Source organism: Acanthopagrus latus, chromosome 9 (assembly GCF_904848185.1).
Source record: "Acanthopagrus latus isolate v.2019 chromosome 9, fAcaLat1.1, whole genome shotgun sequence".
Classification (NCBI taxonomy): domain Eukaryota; kingdom Metazoa; phylum Chordata; class Actinopteri; order Spariformes; family Sparidae; genus Acanthopagrus; species Acanthopagrus latus.
The window spans coordinates 27,614,238-27,637,653 of NC_051047.1; the positions used below are offsets into that span (position 1 = coordinate 27,614,238).

The window sequence follows — 23,416 nt, forward strand, 5'->3', positions numbered from 1 at the left end:
TTTCAGTTGAGCTGTCCACGAGGTGTTACGTGTCACCCGTGTTTTTAAGTTTCCTCTGAAAGGAATCCATTAGGAGTGGAATCGCTAGACTGCAACTGAGGTCTGACAACATTTAATCTAAAGGTACAAGATTGAATTGATATTCTTGCCGGGTTTGGCTCCTTGCACTCAAGGGTTGAGTTAGCAAGTGGGGCCATTTAACTTAGCAGATTGGCTAACAGAGCTAACAAGCTAATGTAGCAGCTACTTGTAGGGTTACTTCAGCAACAAAGCTGTCCTTCAGCACACTCCATAAATCACCTCAGTAGCTGCTGTAACTGGCCTCCATCTTTTTTTCGGAGGCTATGCGTGGTGGAGGAAAAGCAGCAAGTGTTTTTTCGAATAGTAATCTGTGAGATCCACTCGTCAGAAACACTACGCAAGACCGACGTCACAGAAAGTGCAGGATGACATCTTCTTTATTGTTTTCCAGTCAATTTAAACTTCAAAATAGTATTTAAAATACCTGCAAAATGAATGTTTTGGGCTTTATACTGCCGTTTACAGGAGATAGTGATAATGCGATAAAAACAGATTTTGACTTCATGGGAACTTTGAACAGGTGTTGATTAACACCAATGATACCAACTGGTTACAGAGACTGCACTAACTAAAATGGTTGGGTTTGGTGTCCACTTACATTTAACAGTTTGCTGAGTGTACTGTGTGAATGAGAAGTTGTCCGATGCTGCTCTTAATAACAACAACATGAGTCTGATTTGATCTAAAAACTTCCTTCATGTTTTGTGCCGCAGGTTAAAGCATTCGAACAAGCACCCAGCTGACTCTAATCCTGGTCCCCCAGACGAGGACCGGTCCCTCTGACCTCGGTGTGCTCATCGATTCATCACGATGCATCTGTAAGGTGAGGGTGGTCTGAGCGGCCAAATTTTCCACCACTCACGGAAAATTACATCAGTGTGTTGTTATGGTGGGTGAAATCATAACATAACAGTCACTGCAATGAACGTCCATCACCGGTGCGATTGAGCCACAGCTGTCTGGCTTAAGAACCTCCGACTGATGATAAATAAGGCATACCTGCGTCTTGTGTCAGGCGTGTGTCAGTCCTGCGTGTGCTGCGTAGTCTAACCTTATAAGGGCAGCTTCCCTCGAGGCCTCGATTCAGCCGACCTCCTGCGCGTATGAGTTATGAAATGACTGTCTGCAAGTTGTCAGCGTGGCTTTAATTGTTAAAAACCCCTCCCTTCCCCTGCTGCTTACTTTATGCTCAAGCAAGTAAGTAAGTAAGTAGTTTCCACACTGCAACCTCATCCGCTCTGTGTGCGTGGGTATGTGTGTGTGTGTGTCTGTAGCCAGACTAATGTCTGGGGCCTTGCCTCAGCAGCTGCTGAGGTGGCGCACCTGTACACTGACTTACTCATTCACACACACAAGGACTGTACACATACAGTACATACACACAGTCTAGATTGTCTGGCCTTGGGATTACAACTGGCTGTCTTCCTCTAATCATCTGAGTCATGTGGAGTGTTTGAGATGGTCATGATAATCCAAATAATTAAATCATTTTTACGTTTCCAGACAACCTGAAGTTTACTTTCAGTCTGCATTATTAATCTTGCGCGTCACTTGTGAAATAACACTGACAAATTCAATGAAAGGCCTCAAATCTACAATCTACACTGAAAAGACTGGCTTCAGCTTCGTTAAAATCACAGTTAAAACAACTTTGACAGGAATATGTTCACGTGTCATGTTGTTTTTATGATCAGCAGACACCCAAGAAGACTTCCCTCATACCTGGTGTGACATGGATAACTCGCAGCTCGAATGACGTGAGACTTCACTGGAACTTGTCTCATTATTTCTGAGATGGATGACTTAGAACCTGTCTTGGGTAACTTGTAATTAATTTCATAATTGTGTTGATTTTGGACTTCCCCTCAAAGGGAAATTCTGGGGTGTTAAAACATGCGCTCTATGTTTACATGTTTTAGTTTCTAAATGATTCATAATTACCAAAAGTTTTGGAACTGGTCCAGCAGCAAGCCGTGACACAATGAGAGGTAACGGAGCTAATGAGCTAAATTTCAAGACCAAAGCAAGATTCACTCAAAGTATATTTTGAAACAGAGAAGCCCATTTGTGGGAGCAGATCTTCTGTTTCTGGTGAGTCGATCGTCTGTTACCATGGCGTTAGCTGATGTCAATAAAAATCAGCGCTTCAACTCGTCGCTCACACGGATCACTAGCTCTTCTGCTTAGAAAGAAACGCTGTAAGCACCAAAACAATTGAAACAGAGCCCCGCTGGTCATACGGGAGAACGATAGACACGCAAAATGTGATGCTCATGTGTCGAGTGGATCGCCATAGTAACACACACGAAGGCGATTCATTCAAATACGTGGGTGGACGCGATGCTGAGACTTACAGGAAACCCTCGGTAGCATGACAGCACGTTCCAGACAGGTCCACTCTGTGATTTGCAAAGGAGAGGGTGTTAACTTACTGCCGCTGCTTAATATGTTGATGATACCCCTTGTGTGGATTTTCTGTTAAATCCCCGTGGCTTTACTACCGCTTGGTTAGACTTAAACACAACCCTTCCCTGTTATTGCAAGGGATTCTCAATAAAGCCAACCCCAGTCAGAGCTACAGTTACCACTGATCCCGCTGGTGTTGGGAAAGCATGCAAAGCATCTGGGTCTGTCCCGGCGAGAGCCCTATTACTCATGGTCAATAATCCTGCTGGTCCTATAAGGAACATTCGGATGAACAACACCCAAAAAAAAAAACAGAGGGGAAGGGACAGGAGAGGACACGGGAGGACGTAAAGGGCGAGATGTGGATAGGTGAGGCCAGAGAGGGTGAAAAGGTGAGGGGGGGGGGAAAGAGAGGGGATGAAAGACAGGAAAAAAAAGAAGAAGAAAGGAAATGAGTCGAGCTCTGATAAGATGGAGTACTTGGACTTCTGTGTGTTTTGACTCTGAGATTTCTGAGTCAACACTCAAGGGGAAAGTTTACTTTGTGATGACCAAATCATGACGAGGTGAGGACGAGATATGTGTTGTTAAACTGAAAGATCGGACACAGGCGTGAAGCGTTAGCCAAAAGCAACAGCAGCAGCCTTTTCCCTCACACACACAACGAAACAAAAAAAACACTGCTTGTCTTAACCTTCGGTCCCAGTCTTATATAAGGTCTCTCAGATAAGGACCAAATGAGCATATTCTTATTAAAATAGACTGTTGACTGTGTACATGTGATCCACTTTACCCCCCTGTGCCACCTGACTCTAGAGGCCCAATCTAATCAGGTCACTGCAGCCAGCCCGCTGCTCCAGGACCAGGCCACTCCATCCTTACCTCAGCTGATATGCATGTGGTCAAGAAGGAAGTGGCTCAGATAACTGAGGCGTTTCTCAGTCAGACAGGCATGAAGTAAGGCATCAGGAATCTCTCACAGGGCATTACCTCACTGTGCAGGGCTATGAGCTGCGGTGATCGCTGAGGGGAAAAAAAAATAAAGACTTAAAAAACACACCCCGGAGGTGGTACCTATTTTAGGCACCCTGCCCTGATTCATTATGATCGTCTGCAGTGGTGGGAGAAAACACTGTGACTCATAATTTCACATTATGAGCTTGGCTAGGTTCGCATGTAATTAAAGTCCATGCCTGCTCTTGTTCCGAGCATAGAGCGTGTCAATTTGTTAAGTGTTTTAACACTTACGAGCTGAAATAAATAACAGATTTGTTTGGGGAGTGAAGTGCAGAAAGCAGAAAACCAGGCCCAGTTCTCCTAGTTTTTGGGTCCTTGTCTCATCTTGTTACATCCTTAAAGGCAATAAGCTTTTTCTTCTTGAACAGTAACCTGTGCTGCTTCCTGGCACGGTCACAAGGAATGTTCAGAATGCACCTGAAAAAAAGTCAACAATAAAAGTATTTAGGAGACATTAAATTGCACACAATGACCGCCTGGCACAACAGACGCCTTTGTTGTGTGTACTCTCAGCTCACCGCAGAGGTACAGCACAGGCAGCGATCCTATTCCAGCGCCGTAATCTGAGATAAGAAAAAAAAAAAAGAAGAAGAAGTGTAGGGGAAAAGAGTTTAGAGGGTGGGTAACTTCAGATGGTATCTCATCTTCTGCATCATCTGAGCCCTCAGAGACAATCAAAGACTGTGTGTGGCACACTCACTCACAGTGATCCTGAGCCAAGGCGCCGCAAAATTAATTTTGATCTAGGCGATATCCACAAGCCTGAGCCATGTGTGCACGCCCAGAGAGGACCTCACAGCCCGAACCATCATACGTATCTTCGCCTCTGATGATCTTGACTCTATGTACTAGACAGCAATCGCTCGCAAAGAGCAGCTAAATCTACAGGAATGTCAGTATACCAGCCACCCACTCTAATGCGCTACGCCTGCCGAGCTATGTGAACCCGTCCCATCTGATAGCGAGCTCAAAGTTTCTCTCTCGCTGCTCATCACCTAGAGATACGAGGGATTTGTTGTTTTGGTTTTTGTTTCTTCCTCACCTCTCGGTTTTATCTCCCCTGGCAGCTGGCGCCAGGCATGTGTTTGGAAGAGTGGAGCATTGTTTTGCTTCGCGCTGTCAGAGAGCCTGTTTAAGCCCCAAGTGTATCAGATTTACGTATAAAGGTGGTGGATACGCACATAAACATGCAAATTAAAATAGACTTGCATGTTTGTGAGAACTCTGGAAGGCTCGCTTTAATAATCTTTAGACGTATCTTGTATCCAACTATTGCAATTAACCCCAATTCAAAAAGAAAACATTACACATTGTGCTCTTTGCACAATATCAGGCCATTGTTTGGGCCCAGACCAACACATCGTCATCTCTACACGACTCAGTGGGTTGCCTGTGAATCCCAAAACAACTTACATCACCTTTATGAAAAACAACATGTCCGTTACAGCGATTAAAGTCCTGTGCTTGACTTCATCGCCTCCTTTGCTGCTGTAATAATCATGACAGCCACTGGAGGTCTCTGCCTAACAGCAACTGTGGCGGTAGACTGTATTCGTCTTCAAAAATGGAAAACTTTTACATTTGACATCATATGATTGTGTTTGTTACATAAAGATTCCTCTTCTTAAAATCGAGGATTAGTCTGATTCAACTAGCTCTTGTTTTTTTGGTCGTTGGAATCGTAGATACGACAGCGACAGGTTGTCTTTTGCTATTTCTTTTCTCGTCCACTGAAACCTGAACGGCCGATCGGAGGAATTTCTCACATTATGGCTCTGCTGCCAATTCTGCATGTTAAATCATCCGAAAAACTGAAGAAGAGGACCGACTGGTGCCAACTGGGCCGGGACAGACGGCAAAAACTAGTTGTCATAGATGCTCAACAATGGCAAGACATTAGCCAACAGCTGACAGTCGACAGAAGATTTAAGAAAAAGAGAAAACATTTAAATTTACTGGCATAAAAAACAAATACAGAAAACACAGTTTCTGTATTGTGGCTGTGTTCTCATCTTTTGTAAAGTTTCTATATTTACAGACTTTTATCTCAAAATTACAACTTCATTTTCAAATACACCTTGATGTTTCTCAAATATGACCTCATTCTTTACATCTCATATATTAACACTAATAACGTAGAACATACTGGGATCACCTCCCCCGGCTGAGGCCACACACACACTGTGTGTACATATCTTTATATCTGCTGGCTGGACACGAGTAAGACTCACAAACACTCATGCATCGCCAGATTAAAACACAAGAGCATCAGTTGTTCTTCTATTATTGAAACATCTGTCAACAGCTCCTTTGTTGTATTTATTCCAGACCAAAAGGACTTTCCCATGAGGTCATACAAAGACACGCACAGTCTCTCACACAGCAGGGGATGTTAGCGCCCTGACAACATGGCAGTTTCTGCAACCACAAACCTCTGACGCTAACAAGGTGGAGTTCATCAGACACGACCCAGAGAGAGAGAGAGTGAAACAAAGAAAAAGTGAAGTTCAGGCCAGCGCGGGGACACTTCTGCAACACCAACCGCTGCAGTTTGCCTCCATCGTGTTTTCATTCACAATAAAACAATCATCCTCACATCATCAGCGTGTCTGAATTTTCTCCTTTATAGTGGTTTGATCACCACATCCCACCACTCTCACCACCAAACATCTTAACAGCTCCCATTCTTCTTCTTCTTCTTCTTCTTCTTCTTCTTCTTCTTCTTCTTCTTCTGATATGCAGCCGCTCTGAACAAAGCGTCTTCTCTTCTTTTGATGCTGCAGTTTTTCTGAGTCTTCTTCACTTTGACTCAGGCCACCACCACCACCACCCCCTCCTCCTCCCTGCCCTCCTCCTCCCTGCATATTTTGGTGTTGTGTTTTTGGTATGCTCATGAAAAGGCCCGCAAAAGACGGGACAATAGGGCACCTGCCAGAATAATGAGCCCTCAGAGAGAAATGCAGCTGGGGCCGAGAGTCATACAGGAACGCCGATGATGGCCCCGCTTTAAAGTGGTCAGAGATGATCCTCAGCCACACCTTATATCCCCCTGGCTGGAATTTCCCCTCTGACACACACACACACACACACACACACACACACACACAAAGCAGTCATGCTCTCAAACAAGCACACACACAAGGTGCACACACTCGTCCTGCACAAGGAAACTTTTATTTTTTACTTTTTCTTTGAGTCATGTTTGTCACAATGAAGCATTATTGTGTGTCTTTCCTTCGGAGTGTGTGAGTCGGTTCATTCAGACACGCCACCACCACCACCACCATCATCATCATCACCGCCAGCCGACTATCAGTTGGCCGACTATCGCGTCCGCTACGTCACTTGAATGCGGACAGAAACTATGCTCCTCCTGGGGGAACAAAAGCCAGACTGTTTACACACTGCTTCCACATTTAACTCCTAAGAGCACACTGGACATTAGTCACCAGGATTCCTTTCCCTTTTTAAGGTTGTAAAAAAAAATTCCCCCATCAATTCGAAATACCAGCAGTGAGCTAAATTTAGCTGGTCAACAGGTCCGGGGGGACAAAAAACAACAGCAAGATGTCCAAAGGCATGAATAATGAGGAGTGGAGGGAGGAGGGAGGGAGCTGATTATAGAGCCACATGTTGTGTTCACACCGAACATGTTGGAGCAGTTTCCGAAACAAAGCATTGTTGAATCTTTTTTTTTTTTTTTTTCTTCTTTTGCTTCTATAAAAATTCTTTCAGCAAACATCCAGAATACACATTTACGTGTTTATTTATATTCACATTTCTGTTCCGCAGATGTGTTCGGATCTGTTGCACAGATCTTTGCAAGAGCGTGCCGGCGTTCCGGAAGCGAGCGACAGAGAGACCGCAGGATGGATCGCGATGAGTCGATGTATTTATACGTGATTTCACGTGTGCCAGGGGTTAATAATGACGATATAAAACCAGCTGTCTGTTCACTGATGGTCTCGTTCGCAGTTACAGGTCGTTTATAATCATCAGAGGAATCAGAGACTGTCACAAACACTTAAAAGTTCCTTGTAGTTACTTTAATAGATAATACCCAGTTTACATATTTACATAGTTTTTGATCAACTGGGGAAGTTTTATACTAATATCTGTTAGTTGAAACAGTTACCTGACTCACCTGTAGCTTACCTTAATAATCAGTTAAGTCTTTTACCGAGTAAAGACACCAAACATTCTCTGGTTCCACCACAGTTTATATGGTGACCTAATGATTAATCAGTTAAGTGTTTCCAGTGTTCAGTTCAAAGTTCAGTGCATTTACTGAAGTACTTGAATTGGTTTAATTTAATTGAGGTTCTTGAATATTTCCATTTTATTCTACTTTACATTTCGACTTGACTGCATTTATCTGACAGCTGTAGCTTCTAGTTTGTTTTCAGACTATAGTTTGGTTTAAAGAAATGTATTTTGAGCTGATAAATGTTGTTGGGCTGTCAGCCTTCACTTCCTCACACGAGCACAGTGAACGTGAGGTTTACAGGAGGCTGAAGGTGTCAATTTTTCTTCTGCCATCAAATTCTGCAACTAACATTTACTTAATAATGATACGTTAAAGAAATAAAACTTGACTACTGCCTGTTTGAAATGGTCTTCAGCTTGTTGATCCACTGAGTCTGTGTGACTTTCTGTACAAACCCTGATTTAAACCAAACGTTTATATTCTGTGTTTGGAGAAAACGAGCCCACACTGACGGTGAACTTGCACCCCTGACTCTCCAACCATGGCACCACCTTCACTGCCTCCTTCCATTCCCAGGATCACATTGCTCCACTCACTGACTGGAGGCGAGTGGAGACGATCCCTCGTCAGACAAACACAAACGAGCGCTTTGTGGCCCCTGAGTGTGCCTTCAGTACTCCGGGAGTCAGTAGGTCAGGACGGTGGAAGGTGGGGTGAGGAGGTGAGAAGGTTTTAGGGGCTGACGGGGAGACGTAGTTTGGAGGGGAAGCGGGTGGAGGCGGGGGAGGCTGCGTTTGGCGACAAGGCTTCAGTTGTTTCGCCAAAATGGGCAGAAACAACCCTGACATTATGACATTGTGAGCTCACAAAAATACACTCACACACTGCACATTGTGGCACGTTGACCCCGTCACCTCCTCCGCTGCGACGTTCAGGGGAGAGAAAATAGAATTACTGATCTGGTAACGACATACAGAGGCAGTGTTAGCGCTGTTTTCTTAATGGTGGTCGTTTGTGAAAAACCAAAAGTCAGTCAGAGCTGGTGTCAGTCATCTCGTCTGGTTCAATAAAACACGTTCACATGAATATGAATGTCTCAGGAAACCGATTACATAAGTTATTATATTCTACACTGTAAAATAATGTGTCACATCTGTAATTTTACAGATTTTCCATTTTTTTAGTACATGAAAAAATCAATAAAATTACAAAAAAACATTAAGATTCTGTAACTGAATAAAGATTTATAAACATTTTCCACCTTTTTTTATTGAAAATGTTACATTCAAGTTTATTTTCAAAATCATAAATCTTTCAGTGTGACATCATTTTATCACCAAGAAGACTCTTCTGCAATGTGAAGCCTGATTATTTGTATTTTGATGGCGTTCGACTGCATTTTAAGGTAATTTGATTGTTTTATATGCGTTAATATCCATAATTAAACTTTAAATTAAAGATCTGATCTTAGATCCAGCCTGTTTTTGCTCTGTGCTGCATTAACAGGATTTAACATCAACTTCTTACGCAGATGAACCCGGATTGATTGGTGATTGGTTTGTCCATGTTGACTCTGACTGTGTGGAAGGAAAAAGACAAACGCCATCCAATGTGGAGTGGATTCAGCTGTGTAATGGATTTTACTGTCAACTGAACATCAACACCTTGACATTACAAAGTAAAGTGATGCTTCTCCTAGTTGCATCTCAGGTTCACTAATGTTTGCGAAATGCTTCCTAACTAGCTGGCTAACGGCTAGCTAACGTTGCATCGAGCGGTTTGCGTTGTCCTCATTTCTGTGGTGACGTTAGAAAGACTTGGGCGCATTTTTAAGCTGAGATGAATTATAGTTAGTGGGAACAGATCAAGGCTTCTCTGGTTTCATTGACACTGGAGTGACTTTGCCTCAATTCTCAACATTTTGCAGCGTTGATGTCGGATTTTTCAAGCTATATTAGACCCTCGTCTAATGAATACTGCAGCACCTGGCTGAACAGAACCAACATCACACCGTCATGTTTCTGATTGTCCGTCATGGCAGCAGTATCTAAGACACTTTGGATCGGTCAATTACGCAAAAAAAATTCATTTTATTACAGGAATTTACCATGATTTTTATAGCAGTTATAAATAGTTTGTTATTTTAGTTAATACGTGTGTTTTTTTCTCTTCTTGTTGTCGTTTTACGACAGAATGGCACATTTATTTTTGAAAAATAGTAGAAAAGGAGGGAAAATATGCAGCGATACCGAATGCAGCCATTAAGAATGATAGGATTAATGAAGTTTTTTGCTCATTAGTGCTCACAAATATGCTTTCAAGTTGCAAAGCCCTTTTCACTCCAGTAATCCGCCTGTGAGAGAGAGCTCGCAGGGACCACAGTCCACGTTGCTCCAAAGGTCAAAATGTCACTTCGGGTTGTAGGGAGAAGTAAACAGGGGTGGAATAAGCCTCCTGTCTTAGGGGGCCCCACCATAAATCCTTAAAATAAGAGTGCCTCTACACGGTCTCTAGAAGCTGAAACAAAGGGTCAAGCTTTAATCGCCGGTAATAGAAATCCTGTTGAGTTAGCTCAGTGAACTTAGGAAGGGTTACGGTGGGGTGGCGTGAAAAAAATCTTTGACGGCGTCAGATGCTCGAAAGAAAATGAAATCTTCTTGAATTCCTCTGGTGAGAGACAGATGAGTGATCAAGAAAAATAATCATCAACATGTGTGTTGCTTCTCTCGGAGCCACAGGGCTGAACACGAGGTGAAGCGGAGGAATGCCTGGCCTCAGGTGATGAATAGTCATAAATTCATTAGTGAACGTGTACCAGGCTGATTTGGAAGAATGAACGCTATTGCGGCGATAAACCAGTTGACCCCTTCAACTTGGCAGCTGTCATGACCTCAACCTGTGGCAGTATTAGATGAGGGAGGGCAGAGGGACAATATTTGTTTAAGCTGATAACCAGGGGCCGTAAAGCTTGTGTGTGTGTGCATACATATTCGTGTTTAGTGTTTATAGTGCATATGTGTGGGAAAGAGGACAAGTGAGGGAGCATGATCGTGTATACAAGCCTGCACATGAGCATGCACAGACACGGATTTTATTGATACAAACAGTGCAAACACACACTCTTGTGATGTGATCCTGCATGAGCGAGTGTGTGGCCCCCGAGTGCGTCCATGACCAGCAGCGCTCCTAATGGCCTGCAGCTCTCGCTCGGCGTCATTAACATTCCAGCTGTGGAGATTTTGGCATGCGTTGGGAAGCATGACAAGACAGCTACACATCTCCCTCTCTGCTCCCAGCACAGCCTGTCATTTGTCAGAGGCTCACATCCAAACCTCGGCTGGCCTCAGATCATTTCTGACAGATCGTTTATCTTCTCGTCTGCCTGCCTGTCACTCACACGCACAGTCACCGTGATTTGTTTTCTGTTTTTCTTAGAAAGACGCTGCCGCGCCGTCGTCGCTGCCGCCGCTGCTCCTCCTGACTCATCCATCCAGCTACAGGTAAAGAGTTATTTACCCTGATCCCTCCCTAACGTGCTATTTGCCCCACAGGCAAACAAATCTCATTGCGCTCCTTGGCAGATCCTAATAGATACATTTAGAGCAATTATCCAGCAGATATTTTACAGGGACACGTTACGTGTTTTGATGGAGCCTCGCAGAAACATTACATGAAATCTAGCCGTTGGTGGGTGTTGGCACAGGCCAGACATTCAGTCGGGCAAGCCTTGTGCTGTTGCACAAAGTGTTGACACACTGACATTATGGCAACTGTAAACCTACCTTGAGAAACAGAAACACTGAGAGACGTGTTGCGGGGGAGACTGCTCGGGCGTAACAGACTGCACGGCTGCAAGTTTCTTAACGCTCAAATAAAGACACCAACGCACACAAATCTACATGCACATGCAGACGATTTAACGAGAGAAGCAGTTACACGAAGGTCTTTATGTTGGCAGCATTAATCACAGTTGTGAGGCTGTTAATCATAGTTGTAATTACTGTTCTACAGCTCCAGCACACGAGAGACACTCTCGGAGAGGGAGCGATGTTTTATGTTTCAACCAGAGCGGACAAAGACCGAAGTCTGCGTGTGTTCCTCTCGCAGCTATTTCAGCCCCACCTTTTAGTTTCTAACGAAGTGCCCAAAGCACCTTCCGTACCTGGCAGCAGTCCCGATTTTGGCGGGAGTCTTTTCGTCTTTAACCCTTACTATCGTCTCCGTGCTCCCAGGTTAATTTATCACTATTGATCTAAAATCACACGGTTGTGTTTAAGTTTCTGTGTGGGATGTGTATCCTGGAAGCTGGCAACCCAACGCCGACTCAGAGGCGGGTATGACACGCATAAACAACCCCACCTGATGTGCGTCTCGCCTCATCGTTTTCCTCGAAAAATGGATGAAACCACTGCAGAGGAGAAGAAATACACAGTAGACTTTAGTCCTGTATTATTTTAGAGGTCCACCTGGCAGTGATGATCAAAATCCTTGAGTTGGATTTGTGATGTTGACTTCTGACCACCTTTTCATATGTTGTTCATTTTATTTTATTGTAAACTATGAATTTAAGACCAGTTAAATGTAATTTTACTTTCACATCCTTGTATTTACCCTAGAAGTATGTGCTGTAGCTTATATGGAGGTGTTGAGCGTTGGTCATTTTTCCGATACCCCAGAAAAAAAGAAAAAAAAACCTTGGCAGGTTTGATCCAAAAACACACGCAGGAAAGAAATGTAAAGTTACAAAATATTTAAGAAAACATTTTATTTTACATAAACTGTACAGATGACATTTATTTGACTAAATGATTCTTAGACAGGAACTAAAAATAACTTTCTTATTAAATAGAAAACTGAAACAAAAATAGAATTAAAAGATGAAAAAAATGAAGTGTTGCTTATTGTACAAAACAGAGAATGAAAATAGAGCTAAGAAATGAAATCATATATCGTACCCTGATACAGTGGTAGGCCTATTGCAAATGATCAAAAACAGTATTGTACACAGTAACTCAATGGCCTTGCCATCTTCGTACAATAGCTAAAAATCTTGGCCTCTTTGGTTCCATTAATTAGGTAAAATACATTTGAAACAAAATTCAATTTACTTCTATAAAAATAACTTTTCAATGGCAGTTTTTTTGTCTCACTAATCCCGCAACTTTTCAGTGCAAACGTCACAACAATCATTCGCTTTGGAAAGGAGGCGAAAGATTACATTTCAAGTATTGATAAAGAGTCGAGGAGCGAAGAGAGAAAAGAAGGAGAGAGAGCAAAGATGGAAAGAGAATTCAGTCTAATAGAGCATGTTGAGTATGGGTATAGGTTACTATACATTGCATAGCTCATGTGGCACTTATTTAGCGATAGGACAGGACACTCAGTACCCCTTGGAAGGCATTTCTTTATACAAGTGCTATTCAGGGTGTGCATTTCAGTCTCTGCAAGTGCTGCACTGCACTGTGGCGACCCACTGGGCCAAAACTAGAGTCTCCACGTCCGCAGGCCCACTTCTACTGGACCTTAGGGGGGCAAGAGGAAGCAGTTCTCTCTCTGTCGCTCCCAGTGCACAAGTGAAGTGCACTTATGAGATCAATCTTCACCTGGTTGTCATGGTAGCGGGGCCTGCAGCACTCTTAGGCAGGAAGTAGAGGTTGAGGCCCGTAGTCAACAGCGAGAATGACAGCGGCAGCAGCAGCAGCTCTGCGGACGACTTTCTTTTGCCTTTCTGCGGAGGGTATAATCCTGCAAGGCATTAAGCGCTGCCGGTCTAATTCCACCAGAGAGGACAGTCAGACTGTGTCTGTCGGCATAGTAGGGAAGTGCTGGTGTTCTGAATTGTATAAGCTGATGAATTGTCAGTGCTTTATAAAAACAAAAGTCTGTCATGTGCTTAAAGTACTTAAGAGGGTCGGAGGAGCGGGGTCGGGAGCGTCGGGGTGAAGCCGATAATGTCATCAGCTGATCCTGTCACTTTCCTTAAGCGCTTGTTATCTTCATTCAAGAGGAGATGATGAGCCATTATTTTTTGACTAGAAATGGCAAACTAGAGCAAAGTATCATTTGGTGATAATCATTCCCTTCTCGTCCCATCGCTGTCGCCGAACGGACAAAACTCGGGCAGCAAGCATGTCACTCTGATAAATACACACACTCGCACGCACACGTGCAGTCGCACGCGCGCACACACGGACACAACACTGACACGTCGCTAGGTTGTACCAGTGTGCACGCTGCTCGCACATACAGTAGGTATAGATATATTGTATATGTGTACCGTACAATAACGTCCTGTTTGTACAAAAGGCCTTTCTGACTGTTCCAAGTTCAAAGGTCATGTCGGGCCGGTGTGGGACTCAAGCGCAGCCACACTCCTCCACGATCATGTTGGGCACGTCCCTCTTTACGATGTTGTATTCATCGTCAAAGTAGAGCATGGACATAGTACTGAGCTTGGTGGGGATGCAGCAGGAGTTGACGGAGCCAGGGCTCATCCCTCTCATGCGGTACTGGTTAACTACTGCAGTGTGGAAGGACGAAGCTGAGCCCGGCACACCTGCCATGTAGGCCGGGCAGCTGCCCTCACAGTAGTTGCCGTAATAACCAGCTGGTGCAATGATCCAGTCGTTCCAGCCAATAAGGCGGAAGTCTATGTAAAACTGCTGCCGGCAGCAAAGGCCCCCGCTGGTGCCGTCACACTCCAGCCCCCGCTTGCGAATGCGGTGCTTCCCGTCCACCTGCCTCGCACGGACCACCAGGAAGGGCCGGTGGGACGGATCGCCCGGGTCCACCAGCACTGGAGCCACGCCGGCTGTCTCACAGCCGTCGCAGTGGACCTCCAGGTCCTGCCGCCGACTGCCTTTCCCGAACACAGCCCGCACCGCCTCCGAGAGGGGGAAGGTATGCCAGCCGCTGCGTTTCAGATCCACGCGCTTCTCCACCAACGCCCAGCGGCCGGTTCCCCCTCCACCGCCGCCTCCCGGGCCTCCCTCTGCACTGCTGGTAGTCCCAACCTCCTGGTAGTGGATCTTGACGGTCACCTTTCTCCGGATGCCTTTCTCAGGACCGGCTGGCAGCACACGGAAGTAGAGCCACAGGTTGGCCTGGGAGACGTACAGGTTCTGGTTGCCCTCGTTGGAGACGAGGAAGAAGAGGCCAGTCTTGGAGGACGTGTGGTCATCTGTTGGGGACAGAAAAAACAGGGACAGGGTTAACTCTCAGTTTAACATTCATACGTCATTAAAGACTGAATTTAAATGCAGAAAAACATGGCAGCACGTGTCAATCAGGGAATCTTAGGAGAACAGGCAGCAACATGTGAACTGGTCAGTGAAATAGTGTCAGTTGTATCCTGGTTGAATGAATATTGATTTTTTTGGTCCACCACAGCTAATGACTGTTTCCCTTCTTCACTCACATAAACACACACAACATGTGCCCACACAGAAAGCAGAAAGCCTCCCAAAAAGGCCACAGCTCTGTCTTTTGAGGGCCTTGTTTTCTCTGTTCGCCCTCAATCACTGTGTCAGGTGACCTCTGTGGCAGCTCCTGATAGGCCAGCTGTGACGAGCCAGTTCTGGGATCAGGCCCAGTTGGCCTCAGGTCCAGCTTTGTAAGTGACAGGGCCAAGAAGAGAGAGAGGGCGAGGGAGCGACAGGGAAGAGGAAGACCGAGGGAAGGAGGAAGGACGCAAGTGGAAAAGGTGGGAGGCTGGCGGACAACGCCAAGGCTCCCGGGGGGTTCATTGAGTTCGCTGTTAGCGCCCCCCTGAACCCCCAACCCCACCCTACCCCACCCCTTCCCCCCTCCCTCCAGTGTGAGCACCCTGAGAGTGACAGCACAAAGCCCCCTGTGAGGCACTGGGAGACAGCCGCGCTGCAGCCCCGCATTGAAACGCGTGGCTTTCCAGCAAACAGCATGATGAGGCAAAAATAAAAGCCATTTACATGACACTGGCCACTTTCTACAGCAGCACAATGAAGAGATCCCGGGAGTCTTAAGGTGGCGATGGGCTCTCCCTGGCACTATTTTTTTTTCCAAGCCTAATGATGTCTTCCAAATTACCCCGAGGTAACTTGAAAGGTTTCTATTTCAGGAGATTTGGTACAATGTGCTCAAGCAGAGCAGCGCCTTTGAAAGCGGCTAAATTACTTTGTTTGCCGACTGATTAGTGTGTGTCAGTGTCAATAGGTGGCCACCAAAGACGGGCCCCCTCTTCAAGGCGCCTCACGCCTCTTCCTCCTGTAAAGCACAGCTTTACATTCACACAGAAACCTGTTCAGACCAGCTCTCCACTCTGTAGCATGTCAGCTGGGAGCTCAAGCACTTCACACACACACATTTGCATCCATCCATGCACAAAATCACACACCCTCATACACGTACACACCCAACCCCACGGTGAGCAATACATTAACCATCAGCCGTCTAAATACCAAAGCCTGTGGGTAACGTATCAAGTGCAGCCTGAGTACAGATTGAAATGCATCTGAAGTGAACGACATAAAGGAATCAGCTGAACTGCAGCTCTCGCCTGCTCTGACTGCCGTGAAGGCCCCTCGGGGCTACAAGTAACTACCCTCACCTCATTCAGCGCTCTGCGCTCTTACGTGCCTCGACAGCTCCGAGCCGAGAAAAGAAAACCGGGGGATCGCGCAGCAGCGAGCGAGCAGTGACGGAGTGATAAACAGACAGGCAGGGAGCGAAGCCTCAAACTCAAACTGATCCTGAATCAAACTGCTCAGCTGATGTTTGTTCAGCGTGATGGATTCACATTCAGGACGGGATAAATCAAGTGCAGTCCAACTTTTCAGGGGCACAGCTGGAGGACACAACTGATACCTGAAGACAGTTTTGGCATTTTATCGACGTCTCAGTGAAACCCCCTTGCTCAACATCTGTAGCTTCTCCTAACATTTTGTTTCATTCCTTTAATTAATTGATGAATCTTTTGGTCTGGTCAATCATGAAGTGGTGAAAAGATGCCAATTAAAATGTCCAAAAGGCCCAAATGTCCAGTCAGAAGTGTGATTTTCTTCTTGTTCCTGCGGCTGAATGTTTTGAGCTTCACTGTGTAAGATGATCAGTGTGCAGAATTTGACACTAGAAAGCTGTTTTACTCTACACCAAGTGGATGTTTTCCTCTGAGCTCCCCAAAAATCTGATTTAGAGGCGGAACTATGAGCATGATTAGTGACATCACAAATAGTTTGGAAGCCAATCCTGGTCTGATATTCAGCGTACACAGGTGTGATGTGAAAACTCGAAGGTGTGTAGCATAAAGGATTGTCTTTATTGCTAGAAAAATAACAGAATTCATCAATTACTGATAGAATTATTTGATTGTGTTAAACAGGAGTTCAAGAATTCAGCTCTGATCTTTAGGCACAACGACTACATGAAGTCTGTATTTTTCCAGATAGCAAACCAAACTAACTCATGCTGCATGATTCTCATCAGGAGACAGTCGGCCAGCTGTCGTGGAATTGTGTTTGTACAACTCTCTACTTTTTCTTGTTCATGTTTGCCTGAAGGTTTGATCTGAAAAAGCTTCAGAAAGTGGCCTGAATTTGAGCATCTGCAATTCTATGACATCCGGCAATCTGGAGACGATGATGAGGATCAAGCGATGCGGTCGACGGCTCCGGACCGGCTGCTCAACAGACCTCGAGCTGACTGTTCTGTCAAAGTTTATTCTGAATGATTAAATAAAAGCACAGCAGTTTGCCCAGCGGCTGCATGAGGTGCTCACTGAGCAGGAGTCTCCCTCAGCATCCCCTCTGCACAACGTGTTCTTCACGCTGTACGCCCGTTTTGATCATTAGTATGTGGAGCGTATACCAACATGCCACATGACCGATTTCCACTCAGCTCCCTCTGAGCAACAAATTGTTCTTTTCATCCAGCGTTAGAAACAATGTGGAGCTGGCCCCGACACGCCTCGCCTGACCCCACGGTTTTGGAAAAGTTGCGAGTGAGTATCAGCAGGCAGGACACCTGGGTGGGCTTGTGTGGATAAAGAGCTACTTCAGCGTGTCCCCACCTGCGCCACCAAGTCAGGGAAGAGGGCCGAGGAGGCAGGCAGGCAGCTCCAGAGCTCATTACTCAAAGCTGCTGTCGACAAGACCACACGCCGTGGAAGGACAAGGGCGCGGCACGGAGCGCTCGCCGCTCTGACATGAGCAGAGGCGTGCGTGCGTGGATACAGCACTCCAGGAATTCCTCACAGGGAGGATGGAGACGTCGGGCTGAGGAGTTAAAGCTCCTGCAGCACCGGCTCTGTCGTTTTAAAGCTTCACCACAGAGGCATTTTTAATAATGTTGCATAAATGATTTAAAGGATCACAGAGCTATACAGAGGCGGCCAGGCCCACTGAGGACTGAAACACACACTTGTGGGTGAATGTGGAAAATGTCTGGATCAGGTCCAGGATGACCATGACTGACAGCTCCTCATGAAAGAGTCGTATCCTGAAGTGAACCTGCCAACCTGATCCTCTGGAGGAACCGGGCCGGAGTTAATGACCTCCCATAATGAAGTCTTAATTCCGTGTCTTGGACCACTCGCCGCGAGTTCACTGGGTCCGAACGGCTAGAGCGAGCAATCAAGAAGCGCCGATCTAAACTTCTCCGTCGACCCCTCTCTCTTTCGCCCTCCCTCCCTCTCTGCTTGTGTTCCCCGCTCCGCTCCCGTGGATACGGGACACCGAATCCCTCAGCGAGGACCCGCGGGACCATGTCAGGGGAGAAGGGAGATTGGCATCGTCTCCCTCACCTGCCCGGGGCCGCTTGGCAGACCTCTTACCTCTGCGCTACCGCAACCGGAGATAAGAAGCCGGCTCGCTGGCTGACAAGCACACAGTTAACCCTGTGCTGAGGGGGAGGCGAGCTGACCTCACCGCTCCTCACATAAACACCTATCCACATCCATTTACTGGCTCGCTGTTGGCTAAACATATGCCAACCTCACCCCCCCAACCCGCCCTGTCCTAAACTGTGACAACAACGATTCAGGCTCCCTCATGCTTGGGGGACAAGCTCCCCTGGCTTCAGAGCTTTCTGGAGACCTTGCCTCTGAGCCATGCCCCGGCTGGCAGCATCCGATCTGGGGGGCGTGAGCCAGCTGGCCAGGAGGCAGACGGGGTCTAGGGAGCAGGGACCCAAGCCAGCTCCATGGTACAATGCCACACAAAGGCTCAAAGGTGTGAGGAAGAATAGAAGTAGGAAAAAAAAACAGAAGTAGAAGAAGAAGAAGAAGAAGAAGAAGAAGAAGAAGCAAAGGAGCCCAGCGAACCTTTGGAACGACAAAAACATTCTTTACAACACTGCAATATGGGCACACACACACACACACACACACACACAATATCACCCCCCCTCCTCCACCATCACCAACACCACACACCCCCCCTCCACCTACACTCCCCCCCCCCTCCACCCTCCACCCCAACACAACCCTGCACCAACTCAAATGTCTCATGCATTATTCTGATTTCTTTTGTTTTCTTTGCCCTTTTTTTTTCCTGCCTAACGTTGACATGTCGGGTTCAGCAGGAACACATAGTGCTCTTATAATAATTGCCTGGCTTTTGTTCCCTTGTCATGAGGCTGCTCAGATCATTCCCATTGGAAGGCGGGACCTCGCAGCCCATTCAGGCTAATTGTACCGGCAGGGCCAATGGGAAAATGTGTGTGTGTGTGTGTGTGTGTTTGTGTGTGTGTGTTTTGGACGTCCTATATTTGGTGTCTTTAATTATATGTTTTATTTTCTCTTAAACTAACAGTTTGTGTCAAAGACGCCGTTCTCACCATGCTAACTGACAATTATTGGATTCTGTCAAGCGCAGATGATTTTAGGTGTGTGTGTGTGTGTGAGTGTGTTTGTGGAGGGAAGGGGGTGTGTGTTTGAGTGTGTGTGTGTGTGTGTGTGTGTGTGTGTGTGTGTGTGTGAGAGAGAGAGAGAGAGAGAGAGAGAGGAAAGGGTGTTCTCTTTGGACTTGTGAGAATTAGTTAGATACACATTGTTAGAGGAAGGGATAAATGGCCAATTGAGGGACTTTGTCCGTATTTAAAAGAGGGCTTTATGCATTGGAGTATTGAGTGTGAGCTCAGCTTTAGTGATGAAATTGGATTCAGAGGTTCTTTTGATCCCCTAGACAACACATGAGGGTAATTTAAGGACTCTGTCTTTAGTTTCATTTCTTTTTAATTGGGCTAAAACAGGAGGATTTAACAGCGTGGCTGCACACAGGAGCTGTGATGTAATCAGATGAAAATGATGACTGACTTTTTTTTTTTTTTTTAAATCTTTTAAAAACGAGAGTCTGTCTCATCTCTGTCTGACGTGATGAAGCTTCACAGAATGAAATTTCATCCATGACTGAGGCAGATTTTAACTCGCTAAGTCACCTGCTTCCCCCTCAGGTGCCTGTTACATCAAGTCAAAAGGTGAATGGGTTCAACCAGAGGTCGATATGATGTGATGAATTATTGATTATTACCTGATTCGGCGAAGCTGATAATCTCAGAGGTCTCCGCTTGGACCTCGTTGTTGTACGCAGCCTGTCCGTCAAAGCTGGGGATCTCCACCCGGCCGTCCTCTCGCACTTTCCCGGCGTGCAGCCTCCTGAGCGCCGTCACCATCGCCGCCTTGGGGATGGGATGCGTGATGTTGGGTCTGTCTCTCATCTGCAGCCGGTTCAGTATGTGTCTCTTCACCGCCTCCAAGAAGTCTATGTTCACCCGCTCCGCCTGGTCCGGCGCTCTGAGGCCGCAGGACGCGCACGACTCCTGGGGCGAGCTCTGCGTGTCCGTCCCGGCCACCGAGCTGCAGCGCACGGAGAGGACGCACGCAACTAAGCAGGACAAAGCCAGACTGTATAAGCTCATGTTTTCTATCAGATTACAGTCCAAACGCTAGGGGGGAAAAAGAGACGAGTGAATGTTTAAAACACACACACAGTGAAGTTAAAGCTAATTTTAATTTTTGACAGAGATTCCGGGAGAACATCCACTTTGTTGCTCCAGCAGCGAGACGCCTCAAGACATCCAGAGAAGCCAAAGAAATCTTTGTATTCCCAATCACACAAGAGGCTCTTTAACTCCAGTCATTATGCATTCAGCTTGTTTATCCAGCAAAGCACCAAAATAAAAAAGTTCATCTCTTGTGATTGCGAGGCGCACTCGGGAGTTGTGATTGCTGCTGTCACAGCACGCTGACTGCGGACGCGTAACAAATCTACCAAAACAAAACGCCGAGAAGTCTAAAGCAGAGAATAAGAAGCCCTCCGGTGTCCAGACGCGCTCCCTCCGCTCTCTCCCATTCAAACAGCACGCACAGAAACTCCTCTCCTCCAGCTGCAGCCCCGCACAGAATAAACAACTCTCGGCGAGTCCCGCGTCTTTTTTTTTTTTTTTCTTCTCCTTCTTGTTGTTGCGTGTATGCGCCTTGGGTACCGTGTCCGGTGCGCGCGGCTGTTGGATGGGCCAGCTCCGTGCGTCCTCGCAAAGATGCTGCACACTGAGACCCTGTTCCTCCCTTTGCAATCACGACAACAGGGGCTCCGCACACCCAAAGTTTTTATACAGGAGTGGAAACCACGTGGGGATTTCCACCAACTGGACGCAAGATTAAGATTATTAGTCTACTACGTCTCCGCAGACACGACTCCTCTGATGGAACAAGGTTTTGTTATGGTAACACAAACACGTCGGTGGAGGAGAGGTTGCGTAATTATTATTATTATTATTATTATTATTTTTTATTTTTTTGTCGTACCCAAAAAAGGCTGATAGGGTGAAACACACTTTGATCATCAGACTTTTAAGAGCTCAGGTTGAGTTTGAACGCTGGGAGCCCACAGAGGATTCAGACTGATCAGATTCTTTATACTCATATCCTGAAAACAAACTTATATTTACATTTAAAAAAAAAACAAAAAACCTGACTTAGATAAAAAATTAAACCCCCCACAGGATCCGTTCAGTCTCTTTGAATCAGTCACACATCCAGCTTATAATAACTTAAAGAAATATACAAACAAAAGTCTTGAAATCAAAAGTATGAAAACAATAAAAAGTCAAGCAAATGTTAAAACAAATGTGGGAGAAGAAATAAATAAAAGTGGGAAACTGAGTCAAGTGAGTTCATGGAAGGTTGTAATGCTGATTAACGAACACACAGCGCCATCTAGCGACACACAGCCGCCAATACACACTGCAGCTGTGTGGACAGAAAGAAAGAAAGAAAGAAAGAAAGAAAGAAAGAAAGAAAGAAAGAAAGAGACGATTATCAAACATATTATAAAACATTCTACAGCTGCAGCAGATGATTAGAAACCTGGATAAGAACGCACATTTTAAGTAAAATGTTTAACACGCTTATATTTTGTGTTTTAATTGGATATATTTGAAAAACAAGTATCTGTTTTCTGTTCCTGTCAGAAACTCTCCGAGGTATTTGTGTCCACTAAGACGTTTTTAATTGGTTAAAGTCTCAACTGTGATGAATCGAATCATTTAGATTCCGACTGAACGTCAGCTCAGCTCTGGCTGTCAGATATACAGCTGCAACAGTGAACCAAGTAGTTATCAACACTTAAATTAACCGGCAAGTATTTTAATAATCACTGAATCGGTGTGAGTAATTTTTTAGGGGAAAAACACACTAAAACGTTCTGACGTACGAGTAAAAGTACTTGTAGTTTTCAGAGCAGGTGTGTGTGAGCGTGGCAGCAGTAATGTAGGTAAACAGGCCGAGTGAAGTGATGGATTAGAGAGGAGAGGCGGCTGCGTCACAGCTGATTAGTTTACTTTCCTAGCAGAGATCCTAAAGTTTCCAAAGATCCCAAATATTTCTGTCTACCTGTGAGGGAAACATACAGAAGTTTTTTGTTTGTTTGTTTTTGTTTGTTTTTTTTCCTGGTGATCTGTTTTCTAAGTCTAATCTAAATTGTTTTGCTCTTGTGTTTATGACCTGAGAATTCTACAGGAAGAGTGAAAAAAAGAGGTTTTTGGTTTTTCATCTATGAAACCAAGTGAAAAAAAAAATCTTTTTACAGATCTTTAAAAAAAAGTAATTTTTTCCCCCCCAAAATGTTTCGACTTTTTCTGAAAAAGTTGTTGATTTTTCCAGAAACACAATGACAACTTTACAGAAATGTTTTCATTTAATAATCAATCAACCATTAAATCACATTCATATGATATCTTGTACTAATTACTAACACTGAAAAAAATTCACATTTCAGAAACTTTTTTTCTTCAAAAAATGCTGTCGGCTCATTCCAAAAAGTTGTCTTTTTTTTTGTTACGAAAGAATGTTTTTGACTTTTTTCCGAAAAAAGTGGTTGACTTTTTCCAGAAACATAATGAGAATATTACAGAAATGTTTTCTTTTAATCATCAATCAACCATTAAATCACATTCATTTTATTTCTGCAGCAACTGATGAAAATGAATACAGTAAATTTGATAACGTTTATTGACATTTTCAGAAAGAAAGTTGCCAATTTTTTTCAGAAACACAATGAAAATGTTAGTCTTGATACATGAAAAAATGTTTTCACTTGGCTCGATACATGAAAAAAAAAAGTTTCTAGCAGGTCTCGATATTTTTTTTTCTCCCTAGGATGGGTAAAAAAATACATTATTTAAAAAAAAAAGTGAAATTATTTTTTCTTCAAGAGAAAATTATGTATTTTATGT

General features: G+C 45.0%; 1 protein-coding gene and 1 long non-coding RNA gene across 2 annotated transcripts in view; one reads left to right on the forward strand and one right to left on the reverse strand.

Moving 5' to 3' along the window:
* LOC119025392 overlaps positions 1-23,416 on the forward strand; it is a 27,747-nt gene continuing 4,331 nt past the window's right edge. The window contains exons 1-3 of the long non-coding RNA XR_005076807.1: positions 1-123; positions 795-904; positions 11,147-11,211. This is a non-coding gene — a long non-coding RNA (uncharacterized LOC119025392). The remainder of the gene's footprint in view (positions 124-794; positions 905-11,146; positions 11,212-23,416) is intronic.
* inhbb (inhibin subunit beta B) lies at positions 12,498-23,317 on the reverse strand. The gene is made up of 2 exons (XM_037108892.1): positions 20,212-23,317; positions 12,498-14,891 (listed from the first exon to the last, which is right to left on the reverse strand). The coding sequence occupies exons 1-2, from the start codon at positions 20,597-20,599 to the stop codon at positions 14,068-14,070; spliced, it is 1,212 nt and encodes a 403-aa protein (XP_036964787.1). The 5' UTR covers positions 20,600-23,317; the 3' UTR covers positions 12,498-14,067.